This window comes from Aulonocara sp. 'chitande type north' Nkhata Bay, linkage group LG7 (assembly GCF_057382095.1).
Source record: "Aulonocara sp. 'chitande type north' Nkhata Bay isolate Kocher_YH1m ecotype deep benthic linkage group LG7, A_spYH_male_GT1.1, whole genome shotgun sequence".
Classification (NCBI taxonomy): Eukaryota; Metazoa; Chordata; class Actinopteri; order Cichliformes; family Cichlidae; genus Aulonocara; species Aulonocara sp. 'chitande type north' Nkhata Bay.
The window spans coordinates 52,156,763-52,177,646 of NC_141350.1; the positions used below are offsets into that span (position 1 = coordinate 52,156,763).

At 40.1% G+C, this 20,884-nt stretch overlaps 1 protein-coding gene across 2 annotated transcripts in view; it reads left to right on the plus strand.

The window, feature by feature from the left end:
- Window positions 1-327: 327 nt before the first annotated feature.
- Window positions 328-20,884, plus strand: part of fibcd1b (fibrinogen C domain containing 1b) — a 141,310-nt gene continuing 120,753 nt past the window's right edge. For both annotated transcript variants that reach the window (XM_086301217.1, XM_086301218.1), the window contains exon 1: window positions 328-1,264. In XM_086301217.1, coding sequence (XP_086157343.1) covers window positions 1,193-1,264 — 72 coding nt within the window. In that variant the 5' untranslated portion in view covers window positions 328-1,192. The remainder of the gene's footprint in view (window positions 1,265-20,884) is intronic.

Here is a 20,884-nt window from a genome sequence, read left to right on the forward strand (position 1 = left end):
AGAGCCCCCCCCCCCCCCACACACACACACACACTTCTAACGGCTGTCACACCAATTAGAAATCCTAGGTAATCTTACGTCTAGTCATTAAAATCCAGTCAGACACTGGGTGCAATAATGTTCAAAGGGTGCTGTGACAATCTCTGAAATATGAAGCAACCTTTATTAGATTTCCACAAGGAGGATTCCGTCAGCAATCTGTTCTCAGGATTGTGTTTAACCGCCTACAGTCTGTTGTCTCCACATTAGAAATATATATATATATAATCTATGATCTGCTTCTGTTTGGGTTGCAGCGGGATAGGAGGGTTTGCGCTGAGGTGGAAGTGAAGCAGTAGGCGGTGAGGCGGTGGCACATCTATCGAGGGCAGGGCGATACTGGGGTGGAACGTTGCCCTGGAGCGCGCCGCACGTACCGAAGGGACGCGCTGATTGACAGTCGGAGGCACGGAGCGCCCCGTGCGGAGCTCGCAAGCGGAGCACGCTAATCTCACCGCAACACGTCTTGTCAACGGCATTGTGTGAAATTCCCAGATAGATCAGCCTGGCGCAGAAAAGAAAAAGAGCAAGAGTATCCGTCCAGCGGCTCCGTTATTGGAGGGTTTCTGGAGAAGTGGAAAGGACGCGGCGGCTCTGCAACTCTCTCCCCATCTTCTCTCTACCTGTTCAGTGATAAGTGGAAACAGTCTTGGCCAACCTGGCGCCTCAAAGTGTCCGGATAACGGGAGTGGGTGGACGCAAAGGTCAGAATGCACCAAGCAATCTGAGCGAACAAAGATTTTTGTCGATTTCTTTTTGTGGACTAAAAGGACTGCGCTTGGTGCTTGATCAAGATAAATTTTGGGGGGGAGAGGTTGCTCTTTTTAAAAAAAAAATTGTTAAATGCAAAATAATCGCGTTTGTGAATCTGTTTTTAATTTCCAGGCGATTGTAATAGAAGAAAACTCTTTCTAATTGGAATATTGGATACAGAAGCAGGAAAGTCTGGAGGAATTTAGTCTAAGTTCCCTTGGTGCGTAATGTGTGCAAGTGCCACATAAGTACTTTTGCCTTGTCCGTTTTTCTACGTCCAGTACCCCCATTTTTCTTTCTCATGGAGTAGGCTGAATCGCAGGTAAAGACTTAAAAAGAGTGGGCTTATTCCCTGCCGCCCCGAAACACAGGCGGATTCGATGCGCCGATTCTTCGTGTGATGGTAAATGACCGATGGGGAATCATGAACAGCTCTTCTGAACTCGAAGATGGAACTCGGCATAAAAACCAGGTATGTTCCGCACATTCTCCACTCGATCTGTGGGCTTTTTTAAATTACTATTATTATTATTATTATTATTATTATTATTATTATTATTATTATTATTATTATTATTATTATTATGAGGAGTGGTGCATCTGCTTGCTGCAGTGTTACCACGCTGAATTTGGTGATGTGCCTCTCGGGCGAATCACTGCACTGTAGAGACAGAAGCTGCAGATGAGCTGTTATTCCCGACTCCCCGAGCTTTAGCACTTCTGTTCCTGTCATAATGTTTCAACCCACCCGCGGATCACACGGTCCCCACGGCTACTTTTTATTTATTTTTTTATTTTAATGTGTCACAGCGCGCGAACGTGTTAGTTAGCCCTACTTAGAAATACATTAATTAAGGGGAATAGGTGAAAATCACTGCAGGAGATAATTGCGCATCTCGGCTGCATCCTCACCACATATTGTCAGATTACTTCGGGCTGCAAGCTGCTCGCTTGTCTGAAAATCCCGTTTGTCTTGTTGAAAATGCCGAAACTTGGCGCACAGACATCCTCCCGACAGTCTTGAGTTCAGCCTGTCTCCCGCTCAGGTGAACTGGGACAGGGTCGGACGTGTATGGTGTTGCATGCACGAAAGGCTTACTTTGGGGAATAGTCAATGTGTTTTCACAAGGTCAGTAGAGGGTTATTGACAGCCAATGAGAGAGAGAGAAAGAGACAGAGAGAGGAGGCGAGAGAGAGAAAGGTCTCCTCGGGAACAAGGGATCGGATTTCGGGGCACTGATGCAGCTTGTGGCCTTTGCAAAACACACAGAAAGGAGAAAACACACGTTTTCCTTTCCTTGTTTCTAAAAATGTAGATGGCTTTTAATAAGAAATGTGAAAGTGCTGAAAAGTTCCTCAGAGAAATCTGAGACAGTAAGAGCAAATCTGACGTGAGCCTGCAGTTTGGCGACCTTTCCATTGCTGACGCACCTTTGATTTGTTTCAAAGGAAATCAGCTCACATAAATCGCACAATAGATTTTTTTTAAAATATACGACAACATTATTATCCCAGTGAGACTAATCAATAATATGTGTTTTTAGAATGTTTTTGTTATGTTTTTTGTACTGTGAATTGCGAATGGTGCCATTCCAATTGTTAGAAAGACGCTCGACTTTGGCACATTTCTAATACTGCTTAGGTGTTGGATGTGTGGCTTGCTGCTCTCCTGTAGATTTCAGGGCTCAGTCAGAGTCACTTGCATGGTGGCACTGTGGGCCTGTGTTTGAGTCTTGCTGCATGAGTATGGACTGATACCGAGATGAGTTTAATGTGTTGTATGTTACAGCTGGCAGATCTTCATGTAACCTGCTTATAAGTGAAGTCGAGGCCAGCGTTTTATTGCCTACAAGCTCCCCTGTCTATTTTATAAGCACTTAAAGGTCACGTGAACACCAGATAGCCTGCCCTGGGTTTTAATGTGTTGAGTGTGTGTGTGTGTGTGTGTGTGTGTGTGTTCTGCAATGCTAGCCTCTCTGTGTCTGATCAGTAAACTAAACTGAGGTTGGGGGGGGGGGGGGGGGGGGGGGGTGTTGTTGATGAATGAATGAAAAGTGAAGAGTCATGTTTAGATTTAAAAAAGAAAAATCTGAATGACTCTAATATTGTGAAAAAGCCGAATGTTATCCATAACTTCAACACTGGGTGAGAGGAGATGTTGTGGGAAATAAGAATGCCTAATGCTCCAATCTGTCCCACTCCTCCCTACATCAATCTGTCTCTTTCTTCGGCACTTGTTATGTTACTATCACACACAGGCAGACATAGCCATTCTCTCTGCCACCCCCACCCCATCCCTCTTTTTCTGTCAGCCAGTCTCTCCCTGCAATCTTTAGCAGTAATACCAATCTTTTATCTCCAGTCTCGTGCTATTGACACAGTCATTTCAGACCCAGTGGGGAGGGATCAGGTAATAGAGATCTCTTGCGGTCTCTGTTTGTCTTGATATTACAAAACATCGCCTGGTATTTGTCTGGTAACTCTGCATATTTGAGTCATTGCTGTAGGTGGGCTGTCATCTGTGCCCTTTTGTAACAGATGGGTGCCATTTAGAGTAAAGCGGAGATTCAAGTGCGACTTAAAAACCGGCTTTGAAATCTTCGCCAGATACAAAGCAACTGTGTGACTGTGGCCACATGGTTGGATGTGCTATTAACTTGGGAGAATTTCAATAGCGGAGCATTCATATTAGGCTTTTTTGATGAAAAAAGTCAGAGCTGAGAAAAGTCAAGGCAAAAAAACCAACAGAAAAACAAAAACAAAATATGATAAGAGCAGGTTGCTTTGGAATGAATACACATCCCCAGAGTAAGAGCTTTTGGTCGCATGCAGTCCAAATGATGAAAGCCCAAAGGACTGGATGATGATTATAGGAAAACAGAACTTGTTTTCAGTCATTTACATAATATCAAAAAGGTATCCAAAGGACAAGGAAGTGAATTATCATGTGACTCCTGAAGCCAATGACCTGCTTAACTGTTAGGATTTAACCTCCATTTTCTCTCACGCTCCGATGAAAGCCGCTCGCCTGAATCGTTAACCTGTTTGCTTACATGGCTGGAATGAATTGATGAAATTGTGATTCATCAACTCTCTGTTTTAAGTTATGTATCAGTTTTATATTTTTGTAATTCAACACTGGAATAAGAAAGGTTTTGTTCTGTACAGAAACCCCATTGTCCTGTAGGTCTTCTTTTGAAAGGTTAGCTATTCTATTCAATTCAATTTTATTTATACAGAGCCAAATCACAGCAACAGTCACAGCAAGGTGCTTTATATTGTAAAGTAGACCCTAAAATAATACACACAAAGAAAGACCCAACAATCATATGCACCCCCATGAGCAAGCACGTTGGCAACAGTGGGAAGGAAAAACTCCCTTTCTATATCAGATTTATAGATTTGTATATTAGTTACTGTGATGTGATTCTTATAGCAGGTTAAGGGGCATTTTCTTTTTAAATTTCATAGTGTGATATAAGTGCATACACATGTGCTAACACCTATGGTATATATAAATGTACTGCACATAGGATACGTCTGTATATTTCTCATCTTTACCACACATGATGCAGAAACACGCACACAGTACAACTTTAAAGGGAGATAAGCCCAGTGGGGTTGCCCACTTGGGCTGGAGATAATCAATAACATTCTCTAAACTTTCCAAAGCATTGAGGAAAAAAACCTTTTTGTTTATGACTAGAAAACCATGGAATATATCTGACAGTTTGTCAGCTCTTACACCCTAAGCTTCACTTTAGAACCACAACCAACACAAACTGATCAAAGTCAAGAAATGGAATCAATGAGTCAGCAAAGCGTGTAACAATAGTTAGGAAGTCTATCTATCTCCAAAACATCATGAAGGAAAGCTATATGAAGGAGGAGGATGTGCAACACATACATGCAAAGATATGTGCACACACACACTATGTTTATCACACACAAGTATCAAAAACAGACTCAGCAGCAACCCATATCACAAATTATGTCGACACCTCTGCTGGTATTTATCAAACTGCACTAACTCACTTAATTAGATGTTGTACCCACACGCAACTGTGGCACAAGAGTCAGGCTCTGTAGCACTTCATGCACACACTGATTTACGCCTACAGCAATAGTGGAAATTTTTTTATTTCTAAGTAACTGTGTGATTATTTTATTTCCGTCCTGTACATTAAACTGAAGTGCCCTGAAGTGAGTGCAATCACTAAGTAATCTTGCTCATGTACTAATGGAATATGTATCATATGTATTTTTTAAGCACCTTAACCTCAGTTTTTAATGGAAGGGAAACGTGCAATATCTTCTGGTCAATGGGAGGGGGTGTGCCAATCAACAGTAGTCTCATCCTTGATATTGCTCAGTAGCATTCAAACATAATGAAGAAGTTCCAAAGTGCCTTTAGATTTCTGGATAACAGCACAACACGATTGCAGAGTGGCTACTCCATGATAATAACGACAAGCAGCTGTTAAGAGGCAACTGATGGTAATCTTGATATCTGCAATCACAAAGCACGCTTCTTTGCAGCTCTGAATCGTTCAGGTCCCGATTTATAGCGTTCATGTGACGAGTTCAAAACAGTAATGTGCGTACAACTGAGAAGCCATTTACACTCGACAAACAAACACATGAAATTGCCATGATCACTGTACAAAAATGGTAATTATTCTTTTTTTCCATATAAAGAATGCGTGAAATGGCAGCAAAACCTTTCCCACATAGCGATCAATACAGAGAATTATTAATCTCCTCTTCTCTGTAGAGCCTTTTAAACCAAAAGCCATAATTAGTGAAAAAGAGTGAAAATATAGATGAGTGCAGCCTGTAAAAAGTCAGCTACTTCCCAAAGGATTTGGTAAAGACCAAAAACATGACTAAAAGAGAGTCGTGGCTGTACTTACATTCCCCGCTGCTAATTAATGATCAAATTAAAACTGCTGGCATGCCCACAGTTAGCATACTAGCTAGGATGATAGCTAGGATATGCAAAGATTTAACATTTATTAACTGTAACAGAAAGAATTTGCAGTTGTCATCATAGTTTAAACTTTTACTCGCTACGGCTTATTTGTGTTTAATAGGGCAGCATTTGCGATTGGAAAATTGCGGCCTTTCATATCGTGACTTTGATTAATTGTTCGGCCCTAATAACAACGCTACACTGGAAGCAGACACATGTGAAGTATATGTTCTATACAGCCATGCCATGATACTTTAATCATCAGCATAACAGTATGTTGAGGGCTGAAGATTGTAAATGCGTGCCGTCTCCGTGACAGATGTGGGCTTGCTGCTTCTGTGGGTACCCTTGTCGAAATAATGAACCTGCTGAGCTGGCCAGAGGTATAGGAGGCCATGTGGACTGGAGCAAAACAGAGCAGAGAGACTTCCCTGGATCACTGGGCCTGTGATTTCCCTGTGGGGGGTCTTGCTGTGGCAGGACTACAGCTCTAACAACCTCGGCCTTGGTCTCCCCTGCCTTGCTCTGGCTTGGCATCGAGGAAGCACCTGACACCAAAGGGCTTCGTGTATTTGTCACATCACCGATACGGATACAATAATAGCTACACATTCTGCTTTCAGTCAACTTCAGCGCATCAATTACAATGATAATGTGGAAGTTGCTTTCTCTGTCTTTACATGTGGGCGCTTTTGTCTGTACTGTAAACATCTCAAATTAGGCTGTGTTAAGAACTGTACAGTACATGAAAGTACTTATAGTTTGACATTTTCATGCGAGGGTCTATGCATGTTTCTCTTGTGTGATGACTTACTTTTATCAATCCTTTCAAACTTAGTTGGGGGAGGGGGACAGAATAGATATAGTAACTCTATTTATCAAGAAGAAAACAAAAACAGTCCCTCGGTGTCACTGATTTCACTTTGCTCTTCATAGCAACATCCCCTATAAACTGGCGCGTGTACTATAATGAATTTCAAAGCCTTAATTTTTTGCTGTTTCTCATCTTCCTGTGGGTACGTCTCTTCTCACACAAATGCTTTTCTAATTGCCTCTCTCTGTTTTTATTCTTTGTATCGGTGCAATATCAGCTTCCTTCCAGCTATAAACACATCCATGCGCTATAGATGCTTTCCATTGTTTTAGTATTGTTGAATTGTGGGTTCAAAGCCTAAGTGGTTCACAGGAGTGTAGGACTATTGTTAGAATGAAGGTATGAATGTGTGAGAGGACCCTGTGTGTTGGTGGATCAAAGAGGTAATGAGCCATTACTGTCAAGTTGTTATATAAGTGAAGAGTGCTTTCTCATAGAAAGTGATTGAGTGTCGTAATGGAGCGGCATGCAGTTTTGTTTAGGTTTCCGACACAGACAGAGCCCTTTTGTGTAGCATCCCAGCACACTCCATGGTTACAGCAATAGAAATGGTCACTGTTCAGCTGCAAAATACTGAAGGGTCATAATGAGCAATGAGGCCAGAGGTGGCCAAAATATTGGTTACCAAATTGCTATGGAAATAAAAAGCAGATGCATGTTGTTTTTTTATATTTTTTTAATATTTCCAACTTTTTTAGTTACAAAATGGTTGTAAACAGATAGTCTTAATATGTTGAGTTATTTTTTTTAATTGAATAAAAAAATATATTTATGTATGTATTTCAATGTAGAATGTTGGTGGTTCAGTCCCTGAAGAACCAGAATCCAATCCAATCTGAACCCCGAGCTGATCCTGATGCGTTCATCGGACTCTGAATGTGTGTCCGAATACTGGATAGGAAGTACTTATGCAGATGAGACATATTGTATAAAGCCACTTAAGCGCTTAAGTACTCAAATGGCACTATATAAGAACCACTCCCATATTTGGAGTTTTCAAAATCCAATACATAGGCTGTATTTTTTCAAAATATTGGTTTATGTGTAGGGATGGGTATCGTTTAGGTTTTATCCGATACCGGTGCCAAACCGGTACTTTTCAAACGGTGCCGGTGCTTAAACGGTGCTCAAACCGGTGCTCAAACTGGTGCTTAAAGAATGGAGAACACAAAATTGGTCCAAAAACCTCTCATGTTCAGCTGTTTTTTTGTAAAAAGATAACAATGTTAGCCTTTTCTGCAGCTATAGGGGATTTATGGCATCACTCTGGGCTGGAAGCAGTGCTTAAACAATGGAAAAAACACAAACTTTGTCCAAAAACCTCTCATGTTTAGCTGTTTTCCACTTTTTCTTTGGTCATTTTAGCCTTTTTGGCCAGGGTGAAGGGAGTATCTGCCATCAAACAAGAAGACAGCCGCATGTAACTACGACGGTGTTTGCTAGTTCACCTTACATGCATTAATGTAATAACGTGGTTAGCCTACTCAACGTAAATTACACACAAACAACATTAAGCTACTCACGCAGAGAAGAACGGCTGCTGCTGCCATCATCATCCGTCATCATTTCTGCTACACTGGCAGGGCTAGGGGCCAGGACTCTCTTCGGGTTTTTGGGGGATGTTGCTAACTCCGGGTCCGATAACAGGCATCACACCCGCAGTAGATGTGCTCAGTGTGAGGTCTCGCAGCAAGCTATCAAATACGCGCATTTTTCAGCTTTTAAAAAAACGCTATGCGTCGCCAGGTGTTTCATCAGATTCGAGGTGTTACCTCTTTGCACAGTATCACAGTATCAGCTTAAAGCACTTGTTGCAGGCTGCTGAGTTTGCATATTTTGCTGTCAAGTACAGCCAGACTTTTGACCGCTTGGCCTTGGGCATTTTTAATCTGTAGCTCTGCTCTAAAAGAACGTACGTACCTGGACCCGCCTACTATCCTCAGAAACGTAAAATGATTGGCTAGAATCTAAAGTGTATCACAGCTCAGGAAAAAAAAAGCACCTAAATAAAGCACCAAAATGTGCGCTGCTTTTCGGTCTGGTTACTACCGTTTATGTCAGAACCGGTGCCATCATGGCACCGGACACCGGTACCCATCCCTAGTTATGTGTATTAAGTTCTTACAATAATGACATAAAGATCATCTTTTTTTGTTGTCATGACAAGTCGTATATCACTCATGTCTTATAGTCTGCTAGCATTAGCTTGTTGTTATTTTTGTGGTGTTGAAAACAGAGAAGTTGCAGAGCGCCTTCTGATGGATAACTGTGTAATTAATTTTCAATTTTCCACTGTTGTAAATGCCAGTACCAATATACTGACAAATAGATAATACACAAATACAACCCTATGGTTAAATTGTAATTTGGCTAGTTCATGGTAGGATTAAGATTATGAGTCTGTCTCATGATTGTGTTTAATGTTCTCATGTTTCCTACTCTTTTTATAAGTATTTCTGTCATCTTTTGTTCTAATACGACGTTTTTGTAAACAAACTGCTTGTTGGTAAAAAGTCCAGGAGGGGCATCTAGGCGATATTCAAAAAGGACATAAAACAGGTCACATCTGGAATGCCTGCACCATTTTTCAAACAAGACTACAGATCCACAATATTGGTGAGCTAGTGGATATTCAGAATAGAAATGTATGCTGGGATGCGTAGCTCTATGAAGATAGGCCTTTGCTCATCTGAAGGTTAAACATGGGAACTGCTTTCCTGTGTGCTTTTCACCCCTTATTTCTATATTTTTTCTCACTTTCTCAGTGTATATATTTCTTATTCACATGAATGTGCAGACTTTCAGATCTCTAGTGCTGCAAGCTGGCCAACGAGGCCTTCGGAGAAAAAAGAGCCATTATCCAGGAAGGACAGGAACACAAATGAAAACAGAATTTGATGAAGAAGAATGAAAACAAGACCTAGAGTAAAGAAACAAAAGAGTAACCCAAAGTGGAGTAAAAATGACACAGGAGGGTTGGAGCGAATGAATCATAGACAGTCCCAGATCAGTGTTGCGTAGACAGCGGGCTAGCTGGGGGCACATGTACCTTTGCAAGATGACGCAGATATATTCCAGCTGCTCAAAATCCCACGTATAATCAACAAAGGGTTGTTATCAGATATACCACACATTGCTTTTGGGGAGGGAACGCAGTCTTTTTCCACACAGTCAACTCTTGGATCAGTTACAAGGCTCATTGCAGATGCCCCAAAGCATCACCAAGGGCTCACTCGCATTCAGGAAAACAGCTGTAATAGGGAATAACTGTACCTAATTGATTCATGGTTCTGGTGATTATGTTGATTTTGTGCACTACATACGCTTTGGGTCAAGTGTGTATGCCCGAAGGTGCACGTGACTCAGTGTACTTGCATGTCCTTAAATGTGTGTGGGCAAACACAACGTGTGTACATGATGATGATGATGGTGGTGGCCTGTTGTATGTTTTTGAACAGTTGTGAGAAAAAGTAAATGCGAGCATTAAGAAAGAGGCCAAGGTTACTCTCTACCAGCCAGAGCACGTATTGACAGACCTGTCAACAAGCTGACCTGATGGGTAGGGTTTTACAGTAGAAGAGCTAAGAGTCCAGGAAAAGACTTGGGGGGAGAGGAAAGCAGGCAGGGAAGGACATGAAAAGTACATCTGTTGGACCTTTGCTGGTCCTGCAGCATATGTTGCAAAAAAAGTCATGAAGATTAAAAAAGGAACACTTTAAAGGAAAGAAAATGTTTTATTTTATTCCAAGAGACTATAATATCACTAATATGCAGCTGATCATTCACCTCCCTGCTAATTCAGCATTAAAAATGCATTGGCAATCACCTGTGAGAGGCAGCAGAGCGAGGCAGATGAGAGGTGTGTGGAGATGGGAGGAAAAGAGTGGGCTAGATGTGAAACGAGCGGTGGGGTGAGGGATGAGAGCGATGCAGCGTGTGCATGTATTACAGAGTTCAGTCATCGCAGAGGACAACTAGCCGGGCTCGTTTCCCTGACAGATTGGACCCTATCTTTATATCTGCAGTGAGAAATGTCCAATTTCCTCCTGGCGATTTCAATGTAAGAGTTAAAGAGCTCTGTTCATGTCACGCTAGCGTCTTGATAAAATAGAGATGTGAGATTAGGATCCTTCTTTTAAGCGAACATACATCGCTCCACAACACCACATAATGGGCTTTTTTTTGTCTTGATGCTCCCTCATCATTAATCAACTATTAAATATCATCACACATGGAAGCACACAAAACAAGTCACCTACGCATTTTTCCTTTCTGATGCATCAAACTAAAAATGAAGCCTGAACAGTGAATTAATTGAGCGAATTCATTTGAAAATCTAGTAAATAATTTATGATATACAGGGAAGTTTAATCAAGAAATCCATCTGCTGGCCACTGGACCTGGAGCAGAAAAAGCATAGGAGAGCAGGGGGTAAGAGGATGATAATGCAGTCTTAACATAAACTAAGCTGAATATGGAGAATGCCTCGGAGCAAGCCACAGCTGATTTTTAAAATAGTAATGCTAAAGAGTGTCATCTGTTCCTGTACTTGTGTACTGGGGGCCTCTTTTTACTGCCAGAGCACACGTGATCGAGATACTTTGCTCTCTCTCGTGCAGCCATCTCTCCAAAATCACATTATTGGTTCTTCTCTGAGCCAAGTAAAGGCAATTCCACAGCAAACCAGCTTCATATATTTACCTGCTGATGACTTGCTTAGGCTAACGGAGGAAACATAATAGCGTCATTATGGGCCATGCGCCATCAGATGTCTCAAGGTTAATAGCAGCATTAATTGACAACAAGGATGGAGGCTAAGAAAACCTTGTTCTAATTAGGTAGTATTCTTGACTTATGAATTGGCTTGGAAATGTAATTCCTTATCCATTCAGTTAAATGTGTCAGAAAAAACACACTCAGTGGATGGTTAATAGCCACCGATTTTTTTTTTTTTTTTTAGTTTCAAGGACCGGCTTTTACAAGATAATAAGAAATGAGAATTAATTAGATCCTGCACCAAACCAAGCCCAATCCCTTCCTTTAAAATGTACATCACATTTTCTGCAAGGATGGCACTGACCGCAAGCAGTAAAGCATCTTTGGTATCAGTCATTAATAGTAGAAGAGTTCCCGCTAACTATATTTTAAGTCAGTTATGTTTTACGTTTGTGATTAGTAGGATATGAAGAAAACACCAAGAGAGAGGTTAGGTGAGTGATATGAGTATCCCAAAAGGTATTGGAAGTGAGAACAGTTTTAGGAGAGGAATAAAAAATAAATAAATAAAATAGATTTGATCCATGAAATCTATCCAGGACTAATCAGACACAGAGGGAGGCAGGGGGGTATGCAGAAATGTATTTATTGCAGCTATCCAATTAAACAGTTATGACAAACTCATGGCTAATGTATTAACAGACTTATCCACTAACATCCATTATTTATTCATCATCAAAAATTCAATCTGGCAGACTGTGTGCCATTATTCAGATGTGCTGGGGGAAAGTGGCACATTTGAATAAATGAGGATTGTAGGCCTCACTCCCATGGCTTGTTGTTATTCCAAAACCCTCCTTTTAAGTGATTCAAACATTAAATCTGTCAAAAAAAATGTAGGAGAATGATTGTTGTTGCGTTTTGTTTTTTTTAAAAATCCCTCCCTAGCCCACATAGCTGGATTTACTATATCTTTGGGAAGAAACATATTATTGTTCTCAGCCCATTTAAAAAAAAAATCACACAGACACAGAGCTGCTGAAATGGGCTTTGTCATACATCATCTACCTTGCATTTTTTTAATCACCAAAAAGAAAACCATTATGCTTTATGTCAACTTACATCTCATTTCAGAGCAGTTTTTGAGCCCCTCGTATGGCTTCACTAGACAAGAGCATAATTATTATATGTGGTTTGTCTTGTCTCCTTTGGTGAAATTCTGCACGTCTCTGCAATACTATATCCTGAATGTGATTGGATATGGAAATGTTTAGTACTGCAGACCACTCGTTCTGCTGATGCTGTGGAATTTGGCATCAACAGAACGACATATTCCTCAGAGAAACAAACACTCACTCATGCAGACACCTACTGTGCATGAAACCGGACACACAGACTCTTTAGTAATGCAAAACATTACAGGAAAACCAGCTACAGTAAAATGTACACATCTAAAGCTCGGTAGCTAAAGCAGCTCGTGAATGGACACAAATATCCAGGAAACAGCAGATAATAGGCATAGCATTCTACAATATTCCTAATACTCAATATCACATGCAATACATTTTGACATGGAGTCTGTAGTCCGTAATAAGCTTGTAATGTTAATGCTTAGCATGGACCAGCAAGTTCATCTTGGACTGACTCACTTTGGTTGATCTGGCTTCACTGAGCCTAGCATTAGGTGCTCTGAATAACTAACATCACAGAGCAGGCTGTGTTAGATTTAGATTTACCTATTCAGCAAAAACCATTTTCATGTGAAAGAGGTAGAAGTACATAATTGCAAACTTCATTATGATAATTATGAACAAAGCACCGGGAAAATGGTGTTATAGTTACACACAAATTATGATTTGACATTTAAAATCTGATCTGCAAATATTTCCGATGGTCTTCCTGTCAGTCCTGTGGGAATGATGACTGTAATTTAATCAGTAGTGAGCTGCTGGTCTGATCCTCTGAAGTTAACCCGGTCGAGAATAGCGCTGGGATGACCTTGGTGATCCAACCTGGTTAAAGTGAGACATCTGTGTGGCAAAGGTAAACACGAGTTAAGCTGATAGTTTGCTGATAATCTTCTCTGTGTGTAAAGTTTACCATGTTACCTTTACCTTTACCTTGGTAACACAGTAGTAAAGGAAAGTACCACTTTTATGAGCTTTCATGAGCAAATATCTGCAGACTGACTCTGCACATATTTGCTCATAACCTTGGTCATATGGGATGAACTGTTGAGATCTCACCATAAATGTTACAGTTTGTCTTTGAGAAACCATGACTTCATAAAAATTAATTCAACTCTATGATGCATAAAAACAACCAGCTGGGCAGAGGTTTTGTATTTTCTTGTTGTGTGAAAGGCAAGCAGTGTCCTTTACTGGCATTTTGTCTGACTTGGCTCTCACAGTGTGTATTGGCGTAGACTTGATAGCCACCTGTAGAATAATTGCAATCTAATACAACATCCATACAGGAAATAGTATAAATAGTTTTCAGGCTTTTAATGTTAGTGTTTTGTTTAAATTGTGCCAGAGGGGATTTTATTATTCTCTGCTGAAACTGATGTCTTAGTTTTGTTATTCTGCTGGAGTGCTTGTTATTTTATCCAAGGACTTAGAAGATGTATGGCCCAAACACTGCAGCATTCAGTCCCTGACTATCAAACAGTTCAAAACAGAATCTTAAGACTATCTTTGCATTCTCTCTGAGCATTATCTGCCCTCTATATCCCCCTATCCTTGTGTTTTTAGTATTATTTAATTTCATTCATCTATTTTTGTGTCTCATGGATGGCATGTAAAAGCACAATTTAAAATCTATACACTTGTAAAAGTTTCTTTTTACTTTCATCTTGACCTTGCTCTTAAATTGACAATTTCCAGACAAGCTGTCAGATTATCAGGTACAAGTGCTTCCAGTCTAGGTTTGTGTGATATTGTAAAAGCCTTTAGAAAGTCTGTCAGCACAGCAGTGTCTCAGCCATTTGTCTGCCACCTTTATTTAAAGTTTCCTTACAGAATCACTAATGAATTAAGTTTACACGCGACGGAACTGGACTGGATCTGTGACAGCCCTCTGTCTTGGTCAGGGCATGATGTGCTACGGCTGTTTGTTCATTTGTGTTGTCTGGTAGGCAGAGTTAATCAGTACAACAGGAAACACCTGGCCAGTCTTCCCAGAGCATTTAAGAGCTTGGTGTCTCAGCTTTTGCTCCATCTCTCCATTCACCCAACACCATATTATTTGTTTTGTGGGCTTTGGCCTGGTTGTTTAAGGTTATCACAACATCCAAAGCCATATATATTTAACATTCAATCACCCATCCAACTAGTGTTACGATGAAAACGCTGATTAGCACACCTCATGAAGCACGATGTTTGTCTACTTTATTTGGTTAATAAAAAGGTAAATTTTGGTTTAAGTCATTTCTCTCCTATTATTTGTCATGGCACTTGACTAACTGTGACAAATTTGGGGGCTCGTCCAGGATTTGAACCTGGGACCTCTGAACTGGTGGCATCATGTTATTGGTTGGGCGGCTTTTGGCCTGGTTGCTTTAGGTTTTACACTAAACAACACATACCTAACATTCATCCGCCAACATTTTTGGAGAGGCTCCAGGTTCAAATCCCAGATGAGCCCCCAAATTTGTCACAGTACAACTAAAGGGCCATGACAAATAATGGAAAAGACACTACTTGCACCAGAATTTAACAATGTATTAACCACATTTAATAGAAAACTATAGTACTCCATGAGGTGTGCTGATGTGTTTTATCAGTTGATAAAATGAAATGAAAGCCAACGCAAACAAATACCATGGAGTTGGGTGAATGGAGAGAAGGAGCAGGAGCTGAGACACCCAGCTCTTAAATGCTCCAGGGAAGCCGGCTAAACTTTTCTGTCACATATCTAACAGAAAAGTTTGAAGTCTGGTGTTTTTATAAAAGATGTAGGGTTTGGAGAAAAAGCAGCGAAAAGTAAAGAATAAAACTGAGAGTCTATTTCTTTTTTTGACAACCCTTAATTTGCGACTAGACTGTAGCATAATTGTCATATAATCACAGACAAGTCTTGAAAATTGTTCTTTAGCTAACAGTGTCTTTCTTTAATTCCCACCATACTTTGAACTTATTTTCTCTCTCGCACAGCCTCTCTCACTTGGGGAATGAAATCTGGCAGCCCCCTCACAGGCTCCTATAATGTGCTAACATAAGAAATCAATCAGACTCACACTATTTCTACAGCCACTCAGCTCACATTGATTTATTGCATGTGTTGAAGATGCAGAGAGAAACTCTTTAGCACTATGGGGCAGGGTGGTCAAGAGGAATGGATGTAGGAGAGGAGGATGAAGGAATGACAAGTTTAGGAGAAGAGATGGTGGGGGGATTTGGGGTCACTAACCTTTGTTCTGACAGACTGACTTTTAACTCCAGGGTTAAGGTACTGCCTTCATCAGCTGAAGAGAAAGTGATGATTGTGTATTTTCTATTTTAGGTGGCTGTGGTGTTATTGCTGTGGGGATTTCTGTTACGTGGGGTATAACAGTTGCTGTCAGCTTGTAGTGAGACGTGTCAGGGGTCACAAAGCTGCAGTGGCTTAGATATCTTCCATATATTATCAATAAATGAACCTGAGAAACTTATAGAACAATGTTCCTGACTTCCCTGTCTAATGGAAGAATTCTGCCCTAATAGCATTTGTTTCTAATCCACTTAACAATTTAACTCGATTCAAGTCTTGGCATCAAGTGTGTGCCATTGATGCATGAGCATCACTGGGAAAATGTGATAAAAAATGACTCCTATCTTTGAAACAAAATTATTACTGTAATAAAATCATAATCTTTACCTAATATACTTTGCAATGGCTTTTTGACTGTTGTCACTGATCTGAGGAAAATTCAGTTTTGACATTTTTAAGCTCAAAACAAATTATTTTGCCATTACTAAAAAAATTATGACTCATGCAGGTGAAGGGGAGGGAATACCTCACCAGTAAGTTATATACACCTCCCGAGTGGAAGGCTTGTTTATCTGTTTTGTGAAAGATGACTGTCTTAGGGAGAGACAGAGTAAGTAAGAGCTTAACAGCAGCTTGGTATATTTATATCATGAGCATACACTTAGAGACACCAAAGGGAGTTGATGGAGATGACGAGTGAAGTGGATTACTGAGATAGGATGGCACTATGGGGAGAATGAAATCGTATGTTTATATTAGGCTTTCATGAAACACATAAGCAGGAAAACACACGTCATTTGTGGCCATATGCAGCTCCGCTGAGTGGCTGTAGGCGTCTCTCTGCTGGGGCTGCGAGGCCGATGGAAGGGGTTAAAGAGAAGATTAAAGTGATAATGTACATCTCTAATCCGCAGCACATTAGGAGGGCAAAGAGGCAAAAACTGCCTCTGACCACGGAGCCTAACATAAAGAGCATGCATCAGTCGCCATCAGGGTCAGCTGTCACCATGGTAACAGATTATTCTGAATAATTGTGTGCCATATGCGCCTTGTCACAATTAGAAGTTGGCTGTGAGCCGGGCCATGGGTCAAATGGTGATCAGGGTATTGGGGGTGGTGGCAAACACATCCCTCTACAGTGTTTATTAAAATAAAGTTCAGCTTGCTGTTCACATCTGTCACAAGCCTCACAACCCACTCTCTGCGTCAGAGCAGATTTTCTTAGAGCTACAAGCTACAACACTTTGGTGCTGTGGCTTACTCGAAATGTCACTGCATGCTGTATGTATTGAGCTTTCAATAGTTTTTTCCCCCCTTTTATAATAGATCTTCCAAAATGAAAATCTGGAAATGAATAAAAATGGATTTATGATTTCAGTCAGACTACTAAGCTTCTCGAATCAACGTTTTAGCAGAGTAGCGAGGAAAGGAAATGACTGTGTGAAGACAGTGCTCAAATGTAAGCTGACAGAGGCTCAAGTAAAAAAAAACAAAATTGTGTGGTGTGTTCTCCCTCCATTAGGAGTCCAGACATTTTAACTCATCACTGCAGTTTTCCCACCGGGCTTATACAGAGAATGCCTCTGTTCCCATAAGCCATGTTCACACTAGTGCAGTGGGAAAAGCAGCAACAAGGTGCAAAGTGGTTTATCCATTATAGTGAATCATTTATTTTGACACTTCAGCCCATGTGTGAAAAGTCATTTAGAGTGAGATACTGTGCTTCCCTGTAAAGCATAAATCCCCAAATCACAATTAATTAAAATAGAAAAGCTGGTCATCCAAATACCATGAAGTAATGCAGCTGAGTTCCTTCTTGGTAACTTAGAGCGTCTTACGTTTGGCTCATTTTCCTAGCCAACATGTGCCATCTGAAACTTAACTTTCTCAAGTGACCCGTGACGATCTCTATTCACATCGAGTTTCTACATCTGATTGTGAATTTGGCACTAAACAGGAATCTCCAGGGAAGTGCAAAATGTGACAGCGGCTTAATCAGTCTTAAAACGCTCGCAACACCTCAGGCTTGTTACTGCAAGCTGTCAGATTGCATGAGTTGCACAACGATACTGCTTTTCTCTGATCAAATTTGTCACATCATGTCAGGCTGGATCATAAGGTGCAGGCGCAGTCGACACATTTAGGAAAGAGCCTAGATGTGTTCAGACAAGTCACTTACATTTAAACACCAATTAAGCCTCGTGCACCACTTATATCTGTAGTCTATTAGATTGTCACCCATCACTATTAAGAGGTACTTGAAAGCCCTCTGGCATTCTGGGAAAATAATTACATTCTTTCTGCGTCATAATTACTGCCTTGAAAGTGGCTCTTTCAAACACTAACAAAGCAGGCTCTTACTCTTTCTCCGTCTCCCCATTTCTCTCTCTCCCCCCCCCCAAGGTCTGCCTTTCTCGTCTGTCTGTTTTCTCCCCAGACACTAATGAAGCAGTTTAATCTCGTAACTCCAGAGAAATTGTCAGCAGAGAACTCCATTAATTAAGTTCTTGTGTGTCTTCCTTTTAAAGTTTCCTTATTTTGAGAATGGGTCAAATCTATAGGTTTGCCACCTTACTGTTGTTTTGAAATTGGAGAATTGGCATGCTGTAAGGACTGCATCGTCTTGTTTAATTAGTCAAAATTAAACTAAGTTAAGTTTTTTAATTTGATCCATTTGATTTCCAGTTGCCAGTCTTAACTCAAGTCGATGTGTAATCTAGAAACTCATATTAAGATTTGTTTTTGCTAGCTAACAGTAAGCTAGTAGCATTAGGATACCATATGGTTATTTTCCTGTCACTTCTGAACCTACACTAGCCCTTGCAAGAAGTTGGTATGAAAAACCTGCCAGACATGAGGTGAGTTTGAGTTATTATATAGTTCTAGTTCAGTAAATACAGTGAAAAGCTTGTCTGCTACTTCCTGAGCATGACTGATGTCTAGCACTAGCTAACCACACTCAATTGGTCTGTTTATGCAGTCTCTCTACATTTATTTAGTCCTTGCCGTATTCTGACTGTTCATTTGGAGTACTTTTTTTGACACAGCCCTAGTTCATTCACAGGAAAAGTGACAGTTGTGTGACAGTTCCTATTACAAACAGCCAGAGAGCAAGTGTGCTTCTGCTCTCATATTTGTCTGCTTCTCAGTCCCAAAGAGTCAGGCTGGTGACTTTTGATCCAAGTTTTCAGAGTAATGTAAAAGGAAAAAAAGTGCTCTATTTCAAATGGTGTGGCCTGAAATTCATTTTTTCCACCTCATCACTTTTTTTTTCTTATTTGAGCACTAGTAGCCCAAGTAAAGTAAAATATGCTAGGTTGCAATTCGGATTGCATTAACTGGCTTCAGTAACTGTTAATGCAACAGCTTAACAGTACATACAAAAAATTGTTGTATGCAGTGTTGTTCCCGGATTCAAGTGCAAATAGTTATTTCAAACCATATTGAACAAATGGGATGCTTGGATATATCTAACAGGATTTTTGCAACAAAAACAAATCAAATTCACCACGAGGGAAAATGTCTTACCACAAATCAGAACACTAATTTAGTAAGATTGTTATTATACATGAACATAAATATGTTATATGGTTAAGAAATATATTAAAACATACCACTAAAAATGTTAAGGGAACATGTGAACAACATTAACTTATTTTAAATGCAATATTTAAAGATTTGCTGATTTTGGTTTCCACTGGCTCTTGTTATGACTTTTGGTTTTCAACAAATTATATGTCAGTAAAGATTTTTTAGTTTGATTATTTAACTCATCACAATTTGATATGTGTTTTAAACGATCCCTTAATTTTTGAGCAGTATATACTCCATACCAACCCTGGGCAAGCCATTAGGGTTTTACTTTATTTCCCATTTTTCACTAAGGTGGGTACTACTGCTTTCCTCGTGGAGTGGAAAACAGTGCTTGCAGCGCTTTTATTTTTGCTGCAGCACTGTTTTATGCATAATGCCATTGCTTTGCTTTGTTTTGACTCATTGCTAGGGTATTGCTTTACCATGCAATATGTATTTGCTCGTAAGACTATTCCTTTTCCATTTGTTTGCCCTTTGATAGCTTTAAATCTAAAAATATGCCCTTACTGATGCTGAAACTGTGTCATTCTCAATAAGTTATACAATAACACAAACATTTTCCTGTGACCGATACTACACCTTATAAAGGCAGCGATCAAACCCCCGCACTCTACATGAAGAGGCCCCTTAACGATGCATGCATATCCCCATTCTGCAGTACGTGCTCCACTTATTGCCCATAGCTTCTGAAGGGTTATTGTGCACCGAAGTTTAGAATGTTTCCATTACAGTAAAGGCCCTATTGACAAAATTGCTTTGGTATTTATGAGTAGTGCCAGCAGCAGTACTACTGTGTTTGCTTTCTGGGAAGCTTTGTAAAGGCTAACAAGACCGAAGCCAGTAATAATCTTTTCACATTCACTTTTGAGGAGGGAAAATCAGATTTAGGACTCCAGGAAATTGACCTTAATGAACAGGTGTGTTCACACATACATGATCATAGTCGAACACAAACACATACTCTTTTCTAATGCAGAACATTGAAGAAGTTTGGTTATTTGTTGTAGAGGATGTCACTTTCAAAGAAAATGTGAAAAGGTACAAATGTCAGGGAGACAATTAAACTTAATGGGTATATCTTTAACAACAAATCTGTTCTTTAGATCTTTAATAAAAAGATATTATAGCAACATATCAGAAGGTACCTTCTGTAGTCTTACAGTTATTTATGTTATGATAAATAATACGAGTTACTGTCTACACTTGTGCTGGAAGTAACTCAGTAAGCATTTCATACTAAAACCTAACATCAATATTACAAGATGTTTAAGAAATACACTGTTATCCACTGTTAAGGATTGAAAGTGAGGTCAAGGACTCACAGATCTTAATAATGCCCTTGCTGTGCTTAGTCTTTCTCAGTGCAAAAAGCATAGAAATGCAAGTCATTGCACTTGATTGGTTAACATAACATCCTATTCTTAAGTAATATATCATTATAAAACCTTGATAGAGTTATTAAAGAG